Source organism: Pinus tabuliformis, chromosome X, assembly GCF_031772625.1.
Source record: "Pinus tabuliformis cultivar Carrire ecotype Pingquan chromosome X, CPIR1, whole genome shotgun sequence".
In the NCBI taxonomy this organism is placed as follows: domain Eukaryota; kingdom Viridiplantae; phylum Streptophyta; class Pinopsida; order Pinales; family Pinaceae; genus Pinus; species Pinus tabuliformis.
This window is the reverse complement of record NC_142308.1, coordinates 704,835,885-704,861,532: the sequence shown is the minus strand read 5'-3', so window position 1 is coordinate 704,861,532 and position 25,648 is coordinate 704,835,885. Positions and strand designations below refer to the sequence as shown.

The 25,648-nt window shown below is 40.1% G+C and overlaps 1 protein-coding gene across 1 annotated transcript in view; it reads right to left on the bottom strand.

The window, feature by feature from the left end:
- The window catches only part of BGAL9 (beta galactosidase 9), a 474,420-nt gene that overhangs the window by 311,863 nt on the left and 136,909 nt on the right, over window positions 1–25,648 (bottom strand). Inside the window, exon 12 of the mRNA XM_089453307.1 lies at window positions 9,809–10,041. Within this exon, the coding sequence (XP_089309433.1) occupies window positions 9,809–10,041 (233 nt within the window). The remainder of the gene's footprint in view (window positions 1–9,808; window positions 10,042–25,648) is intronic.

Genomic DNA, 25,648 nt, shown 5'->3' with positions numbered 1-25,648 from the left:
GGTTAGTGACAAGTTTCAACTTTCAAGTTTGATTTATTTTATATTTAAATTACATGAATTACATTTTTTATTTTGATTACAAGTTTAATTTGTTTTCTAATTTCTAACAATAAACATTTTGATTTATTAATATTTTAATTTTGTCTTTGATGTACTCAGGCATATTTTTTGGACACCATGTGCAGTGCATGCTTTGAATAATGCATTGAAGGGCATTGAGAAAATTGAATAGATCCGAGCAATAATTGAAAATGGCCGCAAAATTCAAATGTTTATATGCAACAATCATCAATCACAAGCCATTTATCGCAAGCATGCCCAAATGGAGCTTCTTAAAACTGCAAATACCAAATTTGCATCTTATTACATTTTACTTAGGCGGCTTGTGGAGATGAAGGAGGCTTTATCTACCACACTGGCAAGTGACATGTGGGATCAGTGGAGGGTAGCTTTGGAGGTGAAGAGGTTGATTATGGATGATCATTTTTGGATTGATTCCAAATTTGTTGTGGAATTTATAGAACCAATTTGTGATATGATTCGTTATGCAGATACAAATGGTCCATCATTAGGTGAGATTCATGAGAACATGGACATCATGTGTGAGATGATCCAAACCATCACAGATAGAAAGGATCCTACTTTATAGCCACAACTGAAAGAGTTTATACATGGGCAATGGAATAAATTGAACACCCCTCTTCATATGGCAACATATGCAGTTAATCCAATATGGGATCCCATGACAGGAAGGAGGCCTCCTTCCCACGATAGAGAGGTATTCATAGGCTTCTTGACCGCTGTCAAGAGAATTTATGGTTGTACAGAAGAAGTTACCAGACTGGAAGAAGTAACTTCTTCCATATACACACCCACATTCTTGGGTGCAAATCCCACACCTTGGGTTCCAAGCCTGCAAAGCCCTTTTGTGGCGCTCCAACCTCCAAATCCTGAACCCTAGGGCTTGGAGTAACTCTCAAGCTACCAAAATTCAACACTCCCTCTCAGCGAGGGATGTACTTCCAAGACTAGGAAGTAACTCTTCATCATCATCACTACTCGCAACACTCACCCAACTCCTGGCACCCACAACTGTAGTAATTCGAGTAGCATGGACTATGCCTCTCTCAGAAGTGTCACTGTCACTGGAAGCCTCCTCCTCCTCCTTCTCCTGAAATGTCTTCCACTCTCTCCATGATTCATTGTTGGTAGTTGTAGGGGCACCCTTGCTCCCCACTGACCTCATGCTCTTCTTGGGTTGCAGAGTCTCCCTCTGAACCTGCAAGCTTCCTCTAGAACCCGAATCCCTTCAAGCCTCTGGAACCTAGACCTTCTCTTCTAGAACCTGTACCTACTCCTCCGAAGCTTGCACCTACTTCTTTGGAACCTGCACCTTGTCCTCCTGCTTCTTCTTCTCATGATCCAGAGACTTGCCCATAAGCCTTTACAGACCATTCTTTCTAACTCCAATAACCACACATACGGAGCTAGAGTCTTTGAGCCTGAGTCTTGCCTTCCAACTCTAGAACAAGACCTGAAACCCCTTCTGCTTGATCATTGAGACAAATATCACGCTATATCTAAGTCCTAGTACAAATAGTACATATTGGACTCGCATCACCTGTCATGACTCCATCTTGAATGCCACAACTCTTAAATTTAAGATGAGGTGTTTCAGAAAACCCTTCGTGCATTCACCAGAAAATTTCAAATGATAAGCCCAGGATCAAAACTAGTTGGGCTCTTCAGAAAATGCAATCCGGGAGTTGGCTGGTTCAGCCGAGAACTTCCCCAAATGCTCGGTAATCTAAAAAAAAAGTATTTCCTGCACAGCTTAATTCAACCATTAACGAAAAATGAGAAAACGATACTAAAATCCAAATGTAATGGAGATCCCTGCCATCATATTCAGAAATTTAACTACCATTCAAACCCTAGCGACTAAACAAGATACGTGTGTTTAAAATCACTCTTCATCAAGCTATCATCAATGGCTGAAAATAAATTTATGCAAAAAAATAAAACATCTTACAACATTTCCAAAAGAGTAACACCAGCAAGATTTCAACCCCAAAGTCTTTCTTTATTGCACAAAAAATGACTACAAGAGAGCTTTCTTTAACTCACGATTCTAAGATCGAATGATCTCAAATGACCCCTGACACCCTATTTAAAGGAAAATTTCCCAACGGCTAGTTCGAGTGATCCATGTCAAAATGATCTCGACCGTCGATGAGGATCAAAATCTCTTTTAATCTCATTCGTCAAAATTTTAAATGCATTTTAATATATTAAAAATTAAAATCTTGCATTTATTTCCTCAAAACTTTGACTTATTATTATTTTATTATTTTATTTTATTTTTTTAAATTTTTATTTATTTTTAAATTTTAAATTTTATTTTATTTTATTTTTTATTTTTTAGTTATTTTTTAATTTTTTAATTTTATTATTTTTTATTATTTTTACTGGACCCTCGAACATAGCCTTTGGAAAAAAAACACGTAGGACCTAGGTCTTATGAGGGCATAAAACATTTTCTAACCCTCAAGACATTTTACATCATGACTTATACAATTTTACATCTCAAGGGGGAAAACCCATTTGACATAGAGCCTCATAAACTACCCAGTTTTGCGACACAAACATAACGTAGCAAATCAAGCAATTTGTAATAACCTAACCAAATAGTTAGAATTATCTCCAAATTACTTTTACATAAACTCGATCTAGCACACTAGGATTCCCCTAAGATTCTAATGACAAAATCCATTCCAGCTTTGGGGTTAGGCTGAAGGAAAACTCTGCCGATCATGGATCGGTGAGACAAAAAACCTTCCGAAAAATAGATTATCACTAGAAAATTAGGTTTGCCTAGGCAATTTACACACATGACTCAGATCTGCTAAAATTATTTACAATTTACACATGCAAACTGGGTTTACAACATAACATGATCGGGTTGATGATGACAGTCGAATGGCACGGACATGTCGATCAAGTGCTATCCCTGTTGCGAAAAAATGGGGTGTACTGCTATGGGTAGTTGACACGTATTGGTGAACAGCAGGTTCAATGGCAAAGGAAAGAGGAATGTCGGAAATCAAGGAAGTGGTCAACCCTCCAAGAAAGCAAGGAATTCCAGGTATGAATCTAATGTTGTTAACAATAAGCAAGATGAATATTATCTGATATCGGCCCTCTCCACTACCTATCCTCCGGACTCATTGGACAATTGGCTTCTTGATAGTGGTGCCTCAAGGCACTTCACTAGTTACAAGGAAGCTCTCTCTAATCTGATAGAGAAGGAGACCAACTTGGAGATTATTCTTGGAGATAACTCCACCTATCTCATAAAGGGTGTAGGAAATGTTACTCTTCAATTAAATCAGGGTAACACAATTCATTTGCAAGAAGTCCTATATGTACCTGATCTCAAGAAGAACCTGGTGTCCATTTCAGCACTGGAAGACAAAGGCTACAAGGTGGTCTTCACCGATGGCAAGGTACGTGTATGGAAAAATAATTTCAAAGATGCTTTCACTCTTGGGTTTCGAGTTGACTCTTTATATCAAGTTGGAGGAAGTCCGTTGGGAGCCATGTGTTGTAGCACAACTCTTTAGTTTGAACTATGGCACCAGAGGTTTGCCCACCTTCACTATAAGGCTCCATTCGATGTGAGACAAATGGTGACCGGGATGCCTGAGTGCTAAGTTGCACAAAACGGGGAAACGAAAACGAGTTTCCGAAACGGGAAGCGATACGAAACGCGACCTCCCCAAATTTTGGAAACGAGGAAACGCGAATATATATATATATATTAAAAATATTTAAAAATTATTAATATATATATATGTGCAATCATAAAGCATTAATGATACATTTACATTATATGATTATAATTTATTACATTTAAACATTAAGATTAAATTTACATCACATTTACTCATGAGTCATGAATGATCACATAATGAAAATAAAAATATAGGAAAATCCAAAATCAGCCTTTATTTATATTAGTATATGAGGCTGCAAGTACAATAAAAACTATAAGGCTGCAAGAACTATAGAGACAAGTCACAAAAGACTAATCCTCATCAAAAATAGAAGCAGCACAATGCTCAACAGTGGATGGTGGTGTTGAAGAAGATGATGCACCAATTCCACTTCCAGATTCGGCCTCAATATTCAAGGCAGCAAGAGAGAGATCCAAATCATGATTTTCTGCATCCACATCCCATTCTTTAGAAGGACCACTGTTGTATTCTGGACCCCTACGAGATGCAAGGCGAAGGTTGGAGTGCACATAAACAAGATCCTCTGCTTTCTGTGAGCCCAACCTATTGCGCTTCACAGAATGAATAAAACCATAAGTGCTCCAATTCCTTTCTGCTGATGAAGAGCTTGCTCACTGCTCAAAACACCCTAGCTGAAACAACTGCCAGTCTCCAAGAGAAACAACTTGCTGAATAGTGTGATGAGAGAATGAGACAAACTACTCTTTTATAACTTTAGAATAGGTTTATAGAATTTTCCGGAAACCTAAAAAAAATTTAAAAACCAATTAAAAAAAAAAAAAAATTAAAAACAACACATTAAATTAGGGAAACGTGGCTCGTACGGCCTGGAAACGCGTTTCCAGGCCGTACGGTACGCGTTTCCTGGTTTCGTTTCCGTTTCAGGGGGGAAACGACCCCTACCCCCACGTTTCCTGCAACTTAGCCTAAGTGTAAAGTGGAACAAGAAGGTGTATGTCCGGGGTGTGCCAAAGGAAAACTCAAAAGGGGACCATTCCCCTCAAGACCTCCAAAATTTTACAGTTGGTTCAAACGAAATATGTCTGCTATGATGCCTGTGAACTCTTTGGGAGGATATTTATATTATCTCACTTTTACAATTGATTATTCTCGCAAGATTTGGATATACTTCTTGAAAAAGAAGGATGAAGAGTTCTCCTGGTTTCGTCACTTCAAAGCATTGATCGAGAATCAAACCGAGAAGAGGATCAAGATCTTAAGGACTAATAATGGGACTGAGTATGAATCCAATGAGTTCCATGACTTTTGCAAGGATGCTAGCATTAAGAGGGAGTCCACAATACCATACACTCCTGAGCAGAATGGTATGGCGGAAAGGAAGAATCATACGATTTTGGAAGTTGTTCGTTCCATGCTCCATGATCAAAGGCTTCCGAAGTTTCTATGGGCTGAAGCTACAAATACTGCCATATATGTTCAAAACCGATGCCCTCATCAAGCATTGGATTCCAAGACTCTCGAATAGATGTTCACTGGTAAGAAACCTGATGTCTCTCATTTTCGAATTTTTGGAAGTCCCATATATTCTCATGTGCCTAAAGAGAAAATGAATAAATTGGGTGCATCTGGAAAGAAGGGAATCTTCGAGGGACATAGCGAAAATTCTAAGGGCTATAGAATCTATGTGGTCGGTCAAAGGGAAGTCGAGATTAATCATGATGTCACCTTTGACGAAGATATGGCTCTTAACAAGGTTGACAATCTTCCTATTCTAAGGAAAAACAAAGAAGTTGACACCAAGAAGTCAAATGAGAAGGAAGATGAGACGATGCCCGATGTGGAAAAACCTATGCATCCTATTGATCCCCCTCCGCAAGAGCCTTCCTCTTCTAGGAAGAGACCCTCATGGCTTAGGGAAGCACTTGATGATGCCGAAGGACAAATTGCACCCAAAGGGATTTTCCGTGAAAGTAAGAAGCCGACCAAGTATCAGGGATACTTAACCATTATGAGCACCATTATTCAAAAATGAGCCTTCATCCTTCGAAGAAGCTGTGAAGCATCAAGTGTGGAAGGATGCTATGAATGAGGAATACGAGTCCATCATGAAGAACGATGTCTGGGATGTGGTCCGTAGACCCCAGGACAAAACAGTTGTCACCTCGAAGTGACTTTACAAAATAAAGCATGGCGCTGATGGGAGTGTTGAAAAGTATAAGGCTCGCTTTGACGCTCATGGCTTCTCTCAAAAGGAAGGTGTAGACTATGATGAGATATTTGCACATATTGCCCGATACACCACCATCCGCTCGATCATAGCCCTTGTGGCTTCGCAAGGATGGAACCTACATCAGATGGATGTCAAGACCGTGTTCTTGCATGGTTCGATCAAAGAGGAAGTCTCTGTGGAACAAACCGAGGGGTTTGAGATTCATAATTGGGAATCTCATGTGTGCAGGTTGAAGAAAGCCCTCTATGGGCTGAAGCAAGCACACCGAGCTTAGTATGAGAGGATCGATAGCTACTGGATGAAGCTAGGATTCACTAGGAGTGAAGTCGATCCAAATCTTTACTTTAAGGTTGAGGATGATAAGCCTCTCATACTGGTGTTGTATGTTGATGACCTCTTTCTAATAGGTTTCGACCCTTTCATTCACAAATGTAAGAGGGAGTTGACTTCCGAATTTGAGGTGAAGGACCTAGGACTAATGCATTATTTCCTAGGCCTTGAACTTTGGCAGAAGCCAGGGGAGATTTTCGTATCTCAAGGAAATTATGTGGTGAAGATATTGGAGAGATTCGGTATGGTGGACTGCAAGTCTGTGACTACCCCGATGGAGCTTAACTTCAAGAAGTTATGTGGTAGTGTTGCAGACCTGTTTTGGGAAATGCTACTGAGTATCATAAACTCATAGGAGCATTGATGTTCTTGGTGAACTCCCGTACGGATATATGTTTTGCAGTCAACACGTTGAGCCAATATATGGTTGAGCCTCATCACTCACATTGGATTGGTGCCAAGAATCTTCTGAGATATCTTCGCGGCACAATCACTCATGGGTTGAGATACACTGTCGAAGATGTGAGGCTACATGGATATACCAATGTTGATTGGGCAGGCAGTGTGGAGGATCGCAAGAACACTTCCGGGTGCTGTTTCTCTTTGGATTCTGCCTCGATATCTTGGATGAGTAGGAAGCAGAAGTCAGTGGCTTTGAGCATTGCTGAGGCAAAGTACATTGCTGCGAGTATGGCCTCCTGTGAAATTGTCTGGTTGAGGAAGCTCTTCAGTGAGCTGTTTGGAAATACATTGGATACTACCATGATCCTTGGCGACAACCATAGTGGAATTCGTTTATCCGAGAATCTCGTATCTCATGATCGCTCCAAGCACATTAATATCAGGGACCACTTTATCTGGGATATGGTACAGCGAGAAGCAATAAGGCTCCATCATATCGATATAGATGAGCAGGTCGCCGACATTTTGACAAAGCCCCCGAGAAAGGTCAAATTCTTGACTTTCCGAGAACGACTAGGAGTCGTTGAGAGACCCTCTTATGAGGGTCTTGTATGATGCATGCATTGAGCTATGGGAGCTCCAGGGGGCTTAGGGTATTTCTTGGAGCAATGAGCGACCATAGGGCGACTCACCCTCCCCTAGTGATGCATTGTGTACAGAGTGAATGGTTCAGCCTTCCCTGTGATACCCAATGGCGACTTGTAGGTAGGATGAGTGGTTCATCCTTCTCCTGCCGAGGCATTCTATCCATGCAGTCTAGGACTTATGGGAAGTACCTCTCATTTGGCCAATAAGTAGGGAAATGAGGATAGGGACCATAGTAGAACCGATGGACGCATCGTGTTATGCTAGGATGACCGACATTGATTTGGGATCAATTGGAACTAACTTCGGGTCAGTAAGAGTGATATAGCTCACTCTCTTTTGGAACTGATCTGGGATCAGTAAGAGTGTTATGACACACTCTCTGGGACTGACTTTGGGTCAGTAAGAGCACTATTGAGCACTCTCTTTTATCTAGGACTCACTTCAGGTCAGTGGAGGATGGTATGATACATCCTCGACCATTTCTTCTTCTTCACAGTTCAGCAAAGTAGAGCTGAACAGTGCAGGGCAGTGCATTTGATTGCAGAGATAGTACCGACGGTTAGATGGATTGGCAGATGGAGTTCTCCCTAGTTGAGAGGTAGTATTAAAATCAGCAACTAGGGCCAAACTCCATGTGGGTTATCTTATTTATGGTAGCTGATATTTTTCTTGGATTCCTCTCGTCGAGAGGTGTAGGATTGACCTAATGATCATCCGATTCCGACATGTATTTATGGAGATATGAATTTATTTGTATTTCTTGACAATTTGTCAAGGTCGGCCAGCAAGATAAAGTGTGTGGCACACCCCCAGCTTAACCTCAACATTGCATATAAAGGAAGGAGACATTGTGCCTCATTTCTCCATCATCTCAACACTCATCTTCTCTCTCCTTATCTTATTGGGCCAGCGTAGGAGCAGTGTCTCTCACACATGCAAGAAGAAGGACAAAATTTCTGTTTAGGGCAGCGTTGACTTTTCTGGGCTGCGTTGACCAAAGTGCAGGGCTGTTAGAGGATGCATTGACCAAGAGTTTACCTGCGCATGTTGTTTGGGTACTGCGTTGACCAAAGCGTTGATTGGTTAGGGCTGACCACAGGTTGCTGATTATTGACTGCTGTTTTGATCGTTCACTGTGGGTTGTTTTGGGCTACTGATGTTTGTTGTTGAAGACCAAGTTCTTCAAAGTTTACTAGAGGTCAAATCGAAGCTGTTTGACTAGCTTTGACTTTGCTGATCGCTGATATAAAATATCAGATTTATGATATTGTACTATCTCTCTCTCTCTGCTGAATTATTGAACAATATAAAAGAATTGATCAAAGGGTTTCCCCACATTGGGGTTTGTCCCTGGCTAGCCGCCACATCTAGTGTCTCTTGTCTTGGCTTGTCTTCTGTCGATTTATTTATGTTCTATCAATGTTTTACTTTATGTTAATGTGATTGCTAAACTGTGAAATTGACATTGGGCTAATAAGAAGAAATTGAAGTAAATTGCTCTAAGAATAGAACATACCATAACTTAACATACTTCAAACAGGGATAACCTTCAAATACCTAACTAGATCAAGTCCCATAAAAGTGTTCCCTACCTTTCTAAATGTGGCTAGGTAATCAACCCTCTTAGGTGCTTCCAACCCCTTAGGGGAGGTGACATTTCCAAGGCAAACCCTTCATCCAGATGGCCCCCTAAATCCATGTTAGAATGCCCAAAACATAAAGTAAAAGCACATTAGTGCAATATGGTTAAAGTGTTTGTCAAATGATGACCTACCTACCTTCAAGAGGAATGCCAGATAGTGGGAGGTGTCTGACCGGTGCAATGGTGGAGGATCCTAGCTTAAATGGCATGTATTGAGCAATGTAGGGTTGTTGGCTGGCTGGCTGTCCAAAGAAAAATAGAAAATTTCTCCTATTGGGTTACCCACATTTTGGTGGGTAAGAGTCTCTATATTTTCACATGTAAGTTTCTTGTATAATATATTATTTCAGTAAAATAATAATAAAAATAACAAGACACTAGAGAGCACCTTATGTCTCTTCAATTCTTTCCCACTTAAGGGCAATAGTCTTAATGATTCATGAATAGGCAGAAGCAAACAAACAAATAAACAATCATACAATGACCAGAAAATAAGCATTGTTTTGTAAGTAAATTTTTAATAACAAAACATTACCTTTGCAGATCCCTTGTTTTAAGGGTGTAATGTTTATCTACTAATAAATACAACAATAAGAAAAAGAGAAATGGCTTCTGATGTTTCCACTAATTGAACCTCAACAATATGTAACCAATTAGTTTCAATGCTGAAGGTCAGTTTAGTCTAGATTCTAGAACAAGTCAAACTTGTTATTTCAATTTAAAGAACTTCCTCCCACAAATCTCAGCCACTCCAAATAATAAAAAACAATATATGTTGAACAAAGTTAATAGATGTACCTTGTCGTATACCATAGATAATCAGTAGAATCCTTGGTGACATTTAAGTGTTCTAATATGCCTTTTGCTGAAAAATTTCCTTCTCCCCACAGACCAATTGGCTCTTTATATTCACTCCACACTTTTGATAATTGTGAAACTTTTACTCCAAGTTCCAAAATTTCAGAATCAAAGATTCCTTGTGAAAGAGCAGGCCTCCTTTTCATGCTTACAATGGATGTTTGAGCTCCAACCTAATCAGATAAGCAACATCCATTTCAAAAACATCACCAAACATAATATTAATAGATCTAAAGCGACTAATATACCATTGAAGACAGAACAAACTTCCATTTGAAAGATAACAAAACTAATAGTGAATCACCATGGAAAACATCTCCGAAAATGAATATGATAGAATTAGATATAACGTCAAGAGATAAAATATTTTAATGTGGATTAAATAAAACGTTCAACAAAACAGTGTACTGCCTATCTCGCCTTTATATTGTGAAATAAAAATTAATATAGTAATGGATTCCCTTCAAAAAAGAAAAAAGAAAAAAATTAAGGGAAAAATATACTTATTTTTATGCAAGAAAGAAGCATCTAACAAATTCAGTAGCTTGGGAATTGGGGTGCTTGAGGATCATAGATTCACTTCTATAGATGCACAAACGCAAATTTTTATAGGCATAAAATCTTGAACGCTATGAAACTATAATGTTCCAAACTTAAATAAACAGCGATATGTAAAGCAAAAATGATTTACAGCACATAAATTTTAAGCAATCAGCAAATGCTCATAAAACTCCAAAAGTAAGTACTAAAAACCAACTGAGCCATTTTATTAATCAATGGAGCAAGTACAATAGTATGAAGGAATGAACCTGGGCTTGCCTCAATGGCAAGCATGACAGAACCTAGGTGATAATACAATGACCTCAAATGCTGGAAATGACTGCTCCTCTAATGCTCTGCGCTGCCCAGAAAATTACACTGCTGGCTGTGTTGACCACTACTGGTCAACTGCCCATGCAGTCCACCTCCTTCCTGTTGGCAGAGAAGGGTAGCTCCTGAGCGACATGTCCGTGCCAGCCTACAGTCATCGACAGCTTGATCATTTTTGTTGTAAACCCAGTCTGCATGTTTGAATTGTAAATAATCTAAGCAGATCAGAGTCATGTATGTAAAATTGCCTAGGTGGACCTAACTTTCTAATGATGATCTGCGTCCCGGGAGGTTTTTAGTCTCACCGATCCATGGATCGGCAGACTTTTCCTTCAAACCCGACCCCAAAGCCGGGATGCATTTTGTTATTAGGACTTTAGGAGAACCCTAGCATGTTAATCTGCTAGATTATAGCTGTGTCGCAGAACTGGGTGGTCTATGAGGGTCTGTATTAAGTGGATTCATCCCTTTGAGATGTAAATTGTAAAAATTGTAAAAAAAAAATCATGATGAAATGTGTCTTGAGGGTTGAAAATGTTGTAAATCCCCTCATGAGTCCTAGGTCCTAGGTGCTAGGTGATGATTCCAACGGCTGGGTTTGATGATCCATCTTAAAATAAATTTAAAATTTTTTTTTAATGAATAAAAATAATAAATAATAAATTCATATATAAAAAAAAAAAAAAAAAAAAAAAAAAAAAAAAATTTAAAAATTTGAAAAATTAAAAATAATAAAGCAAAAACCCTAAGCAATAAAATAATAATATTTTTGTGGATCACCCAAAACTAGCCGTTGGGATCATTTCCTTTATATAGGGTCTTAGGGGGTCATTTTTAGGTTTATCTGATCTGTGAGTTTGTACTGAAAGCTCTCTTGTAAACTGATTTCTGATTAATAAAAAGACTTTGGGGTTCAAACTGGCTGGTGTTACTCTCTGGGATTTGCTGTGAGATTTTTGCTTTTCTGCATATTTCAGTTTTCAGCAGTTAAAATCGCTGTTTTTTTTAGAGCATTGTGAGTACAGGTACCTTGCTCACGTGCTAGGGTTTGAATGTTGTAGGGTTTCTGGAAAATGGCAGGTATCTCCATTTTCTCTTGAAATCTAGCAGCATTTCTTGCCCTTTTTTTGCTGATGCTTGCTTGAGGTGTGCAGGAAACTTTTAGGTGAAGGTTATTTGTGGGCGTTTGGGGAAGTTCTGGGCTGAACCAGCCGACTCCCACAAGCTTTTCTGTGCAGAGCCCAGCTGTTTGTGCCCTGGGTTAATCTTTTAGGGTTTATTTCCTGTTTTACATGAGGGATTTTCTTTATTTTCACAGTAAAGTTCAAATGTTTGATATCTTGAAAATGTTACTGCAATCATTGTCAAATCTAGCTGTACCAGAGCTGTAAGTTTTTTGTGATTTTGGGCAAATTTGTGAGGGTATTACTGCAAATGTTTGTGTATGTCCGCCAAATTCCGTTCTCAGTTTTGCAGGTTACAGCACCAGCAATATCGTCAAAATCTGGATGAGATATCTGCGAACCAAGGCAACCAAGGCAAGGTCATCTTTGAAATCGATTTCCATTCATCAGCGACTGAGACAAGGCCCACTCGTTCTCGTGCAAGAGCAGCAACAGGTGAAAATTTTGCGTTTCAGGTGAGTACCCTTCTGTCCATCGCTGCCATTGAGAAATCTCGTGCTACCCATTTCCTTTCACGCCATTTTTTAAAAAAAAAAAATAAAAAAAAATAATCATAATAATCCCTTTGAAAAGTATGCACTGCTCACTGGTCTGCGTAACTCTTTGAAGCGTAATTGTGAGTTTTCGATTCCATAGTATAATTTCAAACCCGGATTTACGCTCCAGCGTTCTCCCCTTTTAAAAAAATTCATTCTCGCTCTCAAAAGCCGTCACGTAATTCTCTTTCCAACTGTGTATATGCTCTTACCGTCTGCCATCCAATCCGTCCAGGCTTCTGCGTATATCAAATTGGGCAATCTTCAAACCGGTTTCACGTTGTCACTGTACACCTACGCATTTGATTTGCAGATCTAAGCATCGTCAGCAGGTAATCCGACTTCCATTTATTCGATTTCCCTCTGGCCTCCATCCCCGCGTGCTGGTCCGACTGTCATTTCCTCACGCCATCCCTCTGCTCTAAACACCAGCAAAATCGAAACCTTGCTCCTGTCAGAGAAGCTCTTGCTGCGTTATCCATTTCTGTGTGCTGGTTCGACTGTCGTTTTCATACCTGTGTTTTTCTGGCTGAGCGTAGTCACATTTCCGGCTTCGAAACTCGCATTTCCATTGGTCTGCCGGTGAAAGGATATACGCCTTTTTCCTTTTGCATAACCGTAAGATAGGTTACAGCTTGTGAAATTTTCATAATAAAATTTACGGTTCAGCTTGTTTCAATTCTCACGTATAAGAATGGGTGCCCGCGTAGTTGTCATTTTTTTTATGTAATTTCCTTTGTTATGTCGTTTAGGTTTTAGTCATAGTTTAGTTCATTTAGATTTCTTATTAGTTAGTTTAGTTCATTTAGTCTAGTTGATTTTAATTAGTCACATATGCTTAGATTTTAATTAAATTTTTTTTTTACTTCGGTTAGATTTTAAATTTTGACTTTAATTTGGTTATAAAAAAATTCTAAAAAAAAAAAAAAAAAAAGCATAAAAATTTCTTTGTTGTGGAAAATTACTTTTACCATCTTCAATTGCTTATCACTGCCTATCTTTCACGCTGAGATCTGAGCACAAAACAAATGTCTGGTTTCACTGTTGTTTAAAGCAATTTATTTCTCTTAGTTTGCTGGATATCGTTATTTGAGGAGCGTTGCGGTTTTATTGTTCTCTGTATCTGATGATTGCTGTCCGTGTTTCATGTGCTTATACCATCTAGCTAGTGATCATTTAGGTCTCTTTAGGCACTGGTCTATCAAATCAATAAAACCATTTTAGTGCTTATCTCAATCGTGCATCTCGTCTCCCGGTCCAACTGTCTGGCAGTTGGCCTTCATCTTTCCTCAGGGTCTACCCCCCTTAGCCGTGGGAGGCAGGCTTAAACGGAGAGACCGGGGATCAAAGTGACAGCCCCCGGTCTGAGCATTGTCGTGTCAGTTTGCGCGACAACATTTTTTGGCGCCGTTGCCGGGGATAGAGTTTTTCTGTCCTTGGTCCTTTTTTTTTTCAAGCTTTTCCGTGCTTAGCTTCTTGTTCAAGTGGCGACTCCACTTCCCATATTATCTGGAAGAGTGTACACTAGAAGACATCCAGGCAGTCTGTGCAACCCCACTCCGGATCCTGAAAAGGTTTACAGGGTGCGATCACACAAACTCGTTTCTCGTGCACTCCTTACAAGTCTTGGACAAGAAGCCCTTTCTGACGTTCATTTGCTCTTTAGGGGTCAAGTTAGGCGCAACACCATGAGTCTGTTTGCCCCTTGTGATTTTTCCAACATTCCTGGAGCCCCCAATGATATTCCATCTGTTGGGATAGACAAATTGCCTAGCTTTCATGGAGATAATGCCATTACTGTTAATTCCCATTTGCGTGATTTCAACATATGGATGGCTAAGTATGCTAGATCTCCTGATTTTGATCATGAAGATGTCAGGATGACCCTTTTTATCTTGACTCTAGGAGGTGATGCTCATGACTGGTATACAGAAAAACCTCCTAATTCTTTTGACTCTCTACAATCACTCATTAATTCATTTAGAGAAAAATTTGGAGATAAGAGAGAGGGAAGACATCTTGTAAGAGCTCTTACTCTGATGAAAAAGAGAGAAGACGAAACTGTTGAAGAATTTAACAGAAGGTTTAATGGTATTATTAGAGAATTACCTCAAGACTATAAACCTTCAGATAAAACTCTCCAAGATTTTTATATCGATGCCTTTGGTCCCGAACCATCTTATGAGTTAAGGCGTGCTAAACTTACTGATTATCGTGATTGCCAAGCCTTAGCTGTAGAACTTGAAAAGGACAAGGCAGCTTCTGGGAAGTCTGAAATCCCAGGCTTTGATAGGGCTGCTACGAAACTAAAGGAACCTAAGGGAAAAGCAGCCCAGGAGCCTGAAAATGAACTTGTTCTCAAATTGCTTCAGAAAATTGAAACCATGGAAATTAATCATAACAAGGAGATAAACACTTTGCAGAATAGGCTAATTCAAATGGAAAGAGCGCAACCGCAAAATTTTCAGCCTCGAAATAATAATAATAACAGAAATAGTAACTGGCAAAGAAAGGGTCAATCTAGTGAGCAGAGGCCCCCTAATCCGCTTACCAATCTGGTGGATGATGCTCCTCCTTACTGTCGTGCTTGTGCTGATTTTCACGAAGAATCCTCTTGTCTCATTATCAGAAGACTTTTCGATAATGGAATGTTTGGGACAGGTGAGCAAATAAACGTGGTAGGGAGCAAGTTTCCTTTGCCCATGAATGATTGGATAGAGGTTAAGGAAAGAAGCTATGATGTTGTCAATCCTAAATCTGCCTTTAGTATAAATAACCTTGAAAACGAAGATGACATTTTGGCCAGGTTATATGGTGAGAAACCCTCTCCTGAGAAAATTCTGGAAATTGTTAGAGATAAGGGTATAACATACCAGAGAAGGGATAAAGATCAGAGCAGGAATCAAATTCCTCCTCGAACTTTAAACCCTGGTATAAACTCAGGAATAGATGTCGACTTGGGGAGTTGGTTTAATAATGCTAAAATCTGGGTTCCCGTGTCTGAGATCGCTAAGATCCCTTCCCAAAGAGACAAATTACTAAAGGCAATTCAGGGTCCTCAAGTCAACGCTTCTCAACAGAAGATTCGTGAGGTTGACTATCAGGATGCCCCTATTTATCTGCAAAGCGTAGATGCTGATAACAAGGATCATCAACCCTTCTTTATCACCTTGTTAGTCAATGGTTATAAATTGAATAACTGCATGTTGGATTCAGGTGCATCTGCTTGTGTTATGACTAAAAGGGTTATGGAACAGCTTAACTTAAGAGTTTCCAGACCCTACTATAATATATGCGCCATGGATTCTAAGAAGATCGAAGTACATGGTTTAATCAAGGATTTGCAAGTTCATCTTTCGGTCTACCCAGACATCATGGTGGTTATGGATATTGTTGTTGTTGATGTACCTGATGCTTGGGGCATGCTGTTATCTAGAAAGTGGGCCTCTGATCTAGGGGGAAGCATTCAGATGAATTGGTCATATGCTATGATTCCTTCTCCCAGCGGTGACGGTTTCGTTAGACTAAATAGAGAGCCTGAGAGGAAATTTCATGTTGAAAATCCTAAAAAGCCTCATAACGAAATAATTAGAGAGCAATCTGACATCGGGAACTATGCTATCCTGTCTAACTTCATAGCTCCTCCCGACGAAAAGGTCAAAAGTCTTAAAGATGAAGTCTGGTATATGTATTTCGATGGTGCGTTCTCTAGTCATGGTAAGGGTGTTGGGATTGTGCTCAAGTCTCCCCTTGGTCACGTATTCAAGTTTGCCTATCGTCTAGAATTTGAAGCAACCAACAATGTCACTGAGTATGAAGCCATATTGTTGGGCCTTGAATTGGCCAAAGCCTTGAAGATTAAGTTGCTTAGCATAAAGGGGGATTCCGATCTGGTTATCATGCAGCTTAAGAACAAATTCACATGTAGAAATCAGAGATTAAGAAACTATCGAAATGCTGTGTGGGATACTATGGAGCACTTCGATGCCCTTAGCCTTGAAGCAATTCCTAGAGAGCTGAATAGTTCGGCAGATGAACTTGCCGTAGCTGCTACCACTTTCCAGTTGTCTGATGAGTTAATTAACGATAAAATTAAAATGGAGGTAATATTCAGACCATCTGTCCCAGACAACTCAGAGCATTGGCAAGTTTTTAATGATGAAAAGCAAGTCGTTCGTTTTCTCAATAGTTTAGACGAGTTTGAGGATTTCCGGTTAGTTTCTGACGAGGATGGGTCTTTAGATCATAGACATATCATAAATCCCACTCCCAGAAATGTGGTTGCCTTAGAGCAACATTTTGATCGGCATGATGCCACGAAGCTGAGAGAAGAAAACAAGATGGACCCAGGTGAGTACCTTGAAGTCAACATGGGCACTTCTGAAAATCCGAAGATAGTTAAAATCGGTAAAGGTACTAGTTTGGAGGAAAGGAAAAAGTTAACCGATTTACTTCGCGAATATCGAGATGTTTTAGCTTTTTCCTATGATGAATTGAAGGGCTATAGGGAGGATATTATGGAGCATACTATTCCATTAAGGGACGAAAATGCTAGAACTTTCCGGCAGAAGCTCAGGCAGATTAATCCTAAGTTAGCCCCCCTGGTCCAGAAAGAGCTTACAAAAATGCTTGCAGCAGGGATCATCGCTCAAACTAGGCATTCGACATGGTGTTCGAATTTAGTGATTGTCAGGAAAAAGAATGGTACAATAAGACTCTGTGTCGATTTTAGAAACCTTAATCTAGCATGCAAAAAGGATAATTACCCTTTGCCAAAAATGGAAACTTTGTTGCAAAGAGTAACTGGGTCTGGAATGATGTCATTGCTAGACGGTTTTTCTGGGTATAATCAAGTTTGGGTTAAAAAGGAAGATCGACACAAGACCACATTCACAACACCGTGGGGCACTTTTGAATACATCAGAATGCCGTTTGGGTTAACAAATGCTGGGGCTACTTTCCAGAGGGCCATGGATTATGCCTTCAAAGGGTTAATCGGGAAAATCATCGAGATTTACCAAGACGATCTTACTGTTTTCTCTAAAGATGGTATCAGCCATATAGATCATCTTAGGAAAGTTTTCGATAGATGCAGAGAATATGGAATTTCTTTGAATCCGGCTAAATCTGTCTTTGGGGTAACTGAAGGGAAACTTCTGGGTCATATCATTTCTAAGGAAGGAGTCAAGGTCGATCCTGAACGAGTTGAAGCAATTCAAAAGATTCCTCTCCCGCACAACCTCAAGTCCCTTCAGTCTTTCCTTGGAAAGATAAACTTTATTAGAAGATTCATCCCGAATTATGCGGAAATAGCTAAGCCCATTCAAAGTCTTCTGAAGAAAGATGTGAAATTTGTCTGGCAGGAAGAGGGCAAAAGGGCTTTCCAAGAAATCAAGTCTGCTATCGCGAAAGCTCCTGTCCTTGTTAGTCCTGATTACTCCAAAGATTTCATGATTTTTTCTTTCGCTTCCGAGGATACCATTGCCGGTGTCTTGCTTCAAAAGAATAAAGATGGTCATGAGCAGCCTATCGCTTTCATGAGTAGAGCACTTCAAAACTCCGAATTGAAGTACAATACCATGGAAAAGCAGGCTTACGCCCTGGTCAAGTCTCTTAAGCATTTTAAAACTTATGTGGGTTACTCTAAGATCATTGCTTTCGTCCCACATTCTGCTGTTAAGGACATACTAACTCAAACTGATTGCTTAGGGACTCGTGCTAGGTGGGTTACTAAGATACAGGAGTATGATTTAGAGATTAGACCCACTAAGCTGATCAAAGGCCAAGGTTTAGCTCAAATGTTAGCTGAAAGTAATGAAAAGACTCTTGGTTTGTTCTGCCTTGACGATCTATCTTCACCAGAATTAAGAAGGTTAGCTGAGCATGAATGGTATAAGGACATAGTTTACTACTTAACAAACCTTGCATGTCCTAACCACTTAATCGCTCATAAGAAAAGGGCTCTTAGACTAAAAGCCACTAAGTACTGCCTTATGAAGGATGGCCTTGGATGGAGAAATCCAGAGGGCATAGTGCTTAGGTGTGTTGACGATGTTGAGTCCAAAAGATTAATCTCCGAATTTCATTCAGGATTTTGTGGTGGTCATTATGCCGCTAGAACTACTGCCCACAAAATCCTGAGAGCTGGCTATTATTGGCCTTCGATTTTTTCTGATGTGCACAAGTATGTTAGAACGTGTCAAGCCTGTCAGCTGTTCACTGGGAAACAGAAGCTTGCTGCCCTTCCTCTACAACCTGTTATTGTAGAGGCACCTTTTCAGCATTGGGGTCTGGATTTCATAGGGAAGTTCCATGAAAATTCTAGCAATGGCTACTCTTGGATTTTGACTGCTACTGATTATTTCACTAAATGGGTCGAGGCCATTCCTGCTAAGAATGCCACTGAAAAGGTGATTATGGATTTCATTGAGAATAATATCATTACTAGATTTGGTGTCCCCGCTAAGATCACTACCGACAATGCCAAGGCTTTCAGTTCTTCAGAGTTTACATCTTTTTGTTTCAAATATGGTATTGTCTTATCTCATTCGTCGAATTATTATCCTCAGGGTAATGGTTTAGCTGAATCAAGTAATAAAAATCTCATAACCATTATCAAGAAAATAGTAGGAGATAACAAGAAGTCTTGGGACAGCAAAATCAAGTATGCTTTGTGGGCAGACAGAATTACTAAGAAGAAATCTACTGGTAAATCTCCCTTTGAATTGGTTTATGGCTTGGATGTTACCTTACCTGTGCACCTAAAATTGCCAGCCTATCAGCTTCTCCAAAAATTTTCCACTGATAAAGATGTTGTTCAAAATAGGATAGATCAGATTGTGGAATTAGATGAGACTCGTCGGACAGCTTTTGAGACTACATGTAAAAATCAATCTAATATTAAGAAAAGCTTTGATAAATGCTCTAGATCTAGATCTTTGCAGGTTGGAGATATGGTTTTACTTTGGGATCGCAAAAATGAAAAACCAGGAAAGCATAAAAAGTTTGACAGCTTGTGGCTGGGACCATACATCATTAGAGATATAGCAAACTCATTCTACTTGAGCAGATTGGATGGCGAACCACTTGATCTACCAGTGAACGGCCAAATGCTCAAGCTGTTCTTCAGAGATGATATCTGATGCCATGGGGCATCTTTTGTATTGTATTTCTATCCCTACTCCTTGTCTTTTCAGCATTTTATTTCTGTTTTTTGGGTTAGATTTACTTTTCATGTTATTAGTTAGTCAATAAATGAAGAGCTTTTATCCTTCCTGTGCTTAATGTATATGATGATTTTGGGATGGACGCTACTTATTTTTATTTGTGTGTTGTATGGATGCAGATTCTGGATTCTCACATTCCTACCAGTGCAGCAACGTGTCCCCAAGTAGAGCCAGATGTTGACCACTACTGGTCAACTGCCCATGCAGTCCACCTCCTTCCTGTTGGCAGAGAAGGGTAGCTCCTGAGCGACATGTCCGTGCCAGCCTACAGTCATCGACAGCTTGATCATTTTTGTTGTAAACCCAGTCTGCATGTTTGAATTGTAAATAATCTAAGCAGATCAGAGTCATGTATGTAAAATTGCCTAGGTGGACCTAACTTTCTAATGATGATCTGCGTCCCGGGAGGTTTTTAGTCTCACCGATCCATGGATCGGCAGAGTTTTCCTTCAAACCCGACCCCAAAGCCGGGATGCATTTTGTTATTAGGACTTTAGGAGAACCCTAGCATGTTAATCTGCTAGATTATAGCTGTGTCGCAGAACTGGGTGGTCTATGAGGATCTGTATTAAGTGGATTCATCCCTTTGAGATGTAAATTGTAAAAATTGTAAAAAAAAAATCATGATGAAATGTGTCTTGAGGGTTGAAAATGTTGTAAATCCCCTCATGAGTCCTAGGTCCTAGGTGCTAGGTGATGATTCCAACGGCTGGGTTTGATGATCCATCTTAAAATAAATTTAAAATTTTTTTTTAATGAATAAAAATAATAAATAATAAATTCATATAAAAAAAAAAAAAATTAAAAATTTGAAAAATTAAAAATAATAAAGCAAAAACCCTAAGCAATAAAATAATAATATTTTTGTGGATCACCCAAAACTAGCCGTTGGGATCATTTCCTTTATATAGGGTCTTAGGGGGTCATTTTTAGGTTTATCTGATCTGTGAGTTTGTACTGAAAGCTCTCTTGTAAACTGATTTCTGATTAATAAAAAGACTTTGGGGTTCAAACTGGCTAGTGTTACTCTCTGGGATTTGCTGTGAGATTTTTGCTTTTCTGCATATTTCAGTTTTCAGCAGTTAAAATCGCTGTTTTTTTTAGAGCATTGTGAGTACAGGTACCTTGCTCACGTGCTAGGGTTTGAATGTTGTAGGGTTTCTGGAAAATGGCAGGTATCTCCATTTTCTCTTGAAATCTAGCAGCATTTCTTGCCCTTTTTTTGCTGATGCTTGCTTGAGGTGTGCAGGAAACTTTTAGGTGAAGGTTATTTGTGGGCGTTTGGGGAAGTTCTGGGCTGAACCAGCCGACTCCCACAAGTTTTTCTGTGCAGAGCCCAGCTATTTGTGCCCTGGGTTAATCTTTTAGGGTTTATTTCCTGTTTTACATGAGGGATTTTCTTTATTTTCACAGTAAAGTTCAAATGTTTGATATCTTGAAAATGTTACTGCAATCATTGTCAAATCTAGCTGTACCAGAGCTGTAAGTTTTTTGTGATTTTGGGCAAATTTGTGAGGGTATTACTGCAAATGTTTGTGTATGTCCGCCAAATTCCGTTCTCAGTTTTGCAGGTTACAGCACCAGCAATATCGTCAAAATCTGGATGAGATATCTGCGAACCAAGGCAACCAAGGCAAGGTCATCTTTGAAATCGATTTCCATTCATCAGCGACTGAGACAAGGCCCACTCGTTCTCGTGCAAGAGCAGCAACAGGTGAAAATTTTGCGTTTCAGGTGAGTACCCTTCTGTCCATCGCTGCCATTGAGAAATCTCGTGCTACCCATTTCCTTTCACGCCATTTTTAAAAAAAAAAAAAAAAAAAAAAAAAAAAAATAATCATAATAATCCCTTTGAAAAGTATGCACTGCTCACTGGTCTGCGTAACTCTTTGAAGCGTAATTGTGAGTTTTCGATTCCATAGTATAATTTCAAACCCGGATTTACGCTCCAGCGTTCTCCCCTTTTAAAAAAAAATTCATTCTCGCTCTCAAAAGCCGTCACGTAATTCTCTTTCCGACTGTGTATATGCTCTTACCGTCTGCCATCCAATCCGTCCAGGCTTCTGCGTATATCAAATTGGGCAATCTTCAAACCGGTTTCACGTTGTCACTGTACACCTACGCATTTGATTTGCAGATCTAAGCATCGTCAGCAGGTAATCCGACTTCCATTTATTCGATTTCCCTCTGGCCTCCATCCCCGCATGCTGGTCCGACTGTCATTTCCTCACGCCATCCCTCTGCTCTAAACACCAGCAAAATCGAAACCTTGCTCCTGTCAGAGAAGCTCTTGCTGCGTTATCCATTTCTGTGTGCTGGTTCGACTGTCGTTTTCATACCTGTGTTTTTCTGGCTGAGCGTAGTCACATTTCCGGCTTCGAAACTCGCATTTCCATTGGTCTGCCGGTGAAAGGATATACGCCTTTTTCCTTTTGCATAACCATAAGATAGGTTACAGCTTGTGAAATTTTCATAATAAAATTTACGGTTCAGCTTGTTTCAATTCTCACGTATAAGAATGGGTGCCCGCGTAGTTGTCATTTTTTTTATGTAATTTCCTTTGTTATGTCGTTTAGGTTTTAGTCATAGTTTAGTTCATTTAGATTTCTTATTAGTTAGTTTAGTTCATTTAGTCTAGTTGATTTTAATTAGTCACGTATGCTTAGATTTTAATTAAATTTTTTTTTTTTACTTCGGTTAGATTTTAAATTTTGACTTTAATTTGGTTATAAAAAAATTCTAAAAAAAAAAAAAGCATAAAAATTTCTTTGTTGTGGAAAATTACTTTTACCATCTTCAATTGCTTATCTCTGCCTATCTTTCACGCTGAGATCTGAGCAAAACAAATGTCTGGTTTCACTGTTGTTTAAAGCAATTTATTTCTCTTAGTTTGCTGGATATCGTTATTTGAGGAGCGTTGCGGTTTTATTGTTCTCTGTATCTGATGATTGCTGTCCGTGTTTCATGTGCTTATACCATCTAGCTAGTGATCATTTAGGTCTCTTTAGGCACTGGTCTATCAAATCAATAAAACCATTTTAGTGCTTATCTCAATCGTGCATCTCGTCTCCCGGTCCAACTGTCTGGCAGTTGGCCTTCATCTTTCCTCAGGGTCTACCCCCCTTAGCCGTGGGAGGCAGGCTTAAACGGAGAGACCGGGGATCAAAGTGACAGCCCCCGGTCTGAGCGTTGTCGTGTCAGTTTGCGCGACAACAGGCTGGAAAGGGACTTCAAGAAACTCCACTTCTGATGCTCAGAAAATGCTACAAATTTAACCTCAAACTCCTTGACCAAAACCCACAAAAAACGAGAAAGGGTTTGGCCTATCTCCAAGCCAAAGTCGAACACACAAAATGGTGTGAATTCCCCAACTAACTAGCAATTCGCCCTATTATAAGAATTGGGATTTCAGGCCCGAATAGCATTCAAAAAATTCTGAAATTTTAACCACAGACTTCTCTCAAAAAACCTAGAAAAACCCATGAAGGAATTTGGCTGGATTAGACTTCTGAAATTCAACCCCCTTGGAGCCCAGCTTCAACTGCAACTACAAAACTCGACCTGCTGGAATCTCCCTGTAAAGCCTCCTGGAAATCGACCCAAAGTGCTAGGCTGACCTCTGTTGTCAATCCCCTGATTACCCGGATGGGCTTCCTGTTGAAGTTTCTAATTTTACTTACTTAGAAACCCTCCATGCGCTTTATCTGATTTATTCCTACCTACTTGTTATTTTCCTTTAACAAGTTATTTACAAAGTAAACACTGAAAATAAACATCGGTGCATGCTCAACATATTACAGATCAGCAACTAAAAGAAACAAGAACAAACACACCACATGACACCATTATTTTTGGAGCAACGTCCCCGGAAAAACCCAATGCGGGAAAACCAATGCAGCTATTTGAGGGTTTTCTTATTAAGCAATATCAGAGTACAATCTGGGTGCCAAAACTGGCCTACCCAATAGAGAATTTCCTTAGCAATTATGCCTCACAGTTTGAGAGAAATCTCCTAGCTAAAACCCCAGAAAATCCTTCCGGCAGCTCCTCAGCACAAAACTGCTCTGCAACCACAGCATCTGCCCAAACTGGACTGCGTCAGCCCCTCTTTGTCTCACATTGGCCCTGCGTCCGCCTTTCTAGGCTTGCGTCAGCTCTGGGAGCCTCTGCATCAGCTACGCTGCCCTTCTGGTGCTCTGCGAGCACTTGGTTGCCTCTGCATGAGCCCTTGCTGGCTTTGCGTCACCCTCCTTGGCTACTGCGCTGCTCTCCCAGCACAATCTCTGTCTTCTCTATTTCTCTGTACTCAATGCCCCTCAGCTGCTCTCCCGATCACTAATTCTATCTCTCTTAGCAAACCCCGCTCTAGAGAATAGAATGACTGATTATCTGGTGTACTCTCCAAGTGACCCTCAAGCCTCCTCTTATACTTTTCCTGTTGACATCTCAATGGCCGATATTAAGTCCCTAATCAACGGCTAAGATTAGATATGGCTTGATCCATGTCTTTTGGACAATTCTAACACAGATTCATATTAATACACATTGATATTTTATTTTCCTTAAGTTTAGACTTAGGGACTTCATTAAAAATATTAATTATTTTAACATCTCCTGATCTTTTAGAATCTGTCCAAACCATTTTTGGGTATTGGAGATCTCATGTGCCCTAACCTCTCCACCAAATTTCATGGTTGGAGCACATCTGATGCTACCCCAAATCAACACTTCCGGCCTATGGGACCTACTCCTTAGCTCCAAGAAATTGTTGGACTGGCCCTTTGCGCTGTCCCCAAGCCCAGTAATTCGAACTCTTAGGATGCGAGCTTTGCTGGCTCCAAAACTCACAAGAAACGTTGGCCCTTTGCTGCTCTCCCAATCTTCTAACTCTCCCTGCAAATGCTTGATCACTGACATCTCCAAACTCCCCTTGTGTATTCTCTAGCTAACCTGAAATACGCACTCCCTTTTTTGGCTTAATGGTAGTGCTATAACACACTCTCAGAACTCCTAAAATACTTATGGAATTGCCTCTTAGGGCAGGCACGGATGGTCCCCCGAAGTAGAGATTGAATCTCTCGCTTGAGAGATTAGCGAGAGATTTGTGGCTAAACAATTGGTTGACTCAGCTAAATAGCAGAGCGAACAATAAAGTAATTTCGATTGCAAGGTGTAAGAATAATCCCAAATGAGAGCTCTCTCCTCCTTTTATCTTTGTGGGCCTTCCTTGCCTCATGTGAGCCCCTCCATCCAACACTTTGAATTCCCTCCAAGCCAGTTGAATGGCCTAGTTCGAATTCTGACGTGGGTGGCCCCCACCTTCCACTAGCAATCAAATTAAGTCGAATTTCCTCATAAGTCCCTAATTCAAAAAAACTAGGTTCTTTCCCTTAGCCAAAATAATGCAAAAATGTGTGGAAACACCCAGTTACAAATGTGTTTAAGGGACATGACAATGCTCCCCTCCAAAATGTTGCTTGCCCTCAAGCAACCTCAAAGCTGGGTGCTCCAAAATGTGCTCACCCTCCCAGATAGCATCCTCATCCGGTAACCTCCTCCAATGCACCAAAAATCGCTTGTCCTCAAGCAATGCCTGAGCAAGCATCCTCTCTAACTATTGCTCCCCACTGTCACTGCATTGTGCCTAACCTCAACACCGTACTGATATGAAAGAATCCTTCAATAATAGGATCCCAAGCAATCCTATCCAACATGAAGCTCCCCTCGCTCCACTCACTATCTTGCCCGGTGGAAGTACCAGAAGTCCCTTGCTCCATCAGTGACTCGCTAAAGCCCAATGGAAGATCTGTATGATCTCCCCCTGCAGTAGTCAGCACATCCCTAAAGGTTATTGAGTTGTGGAGAGTTGCGATGCCCTAGTTCCCTACTAGTCCCAGAGTGGTGCTACCATGTTGACGCTACACTACTCTGACTATGTCAAACTCCCCATCGTGCGCAGTCAGT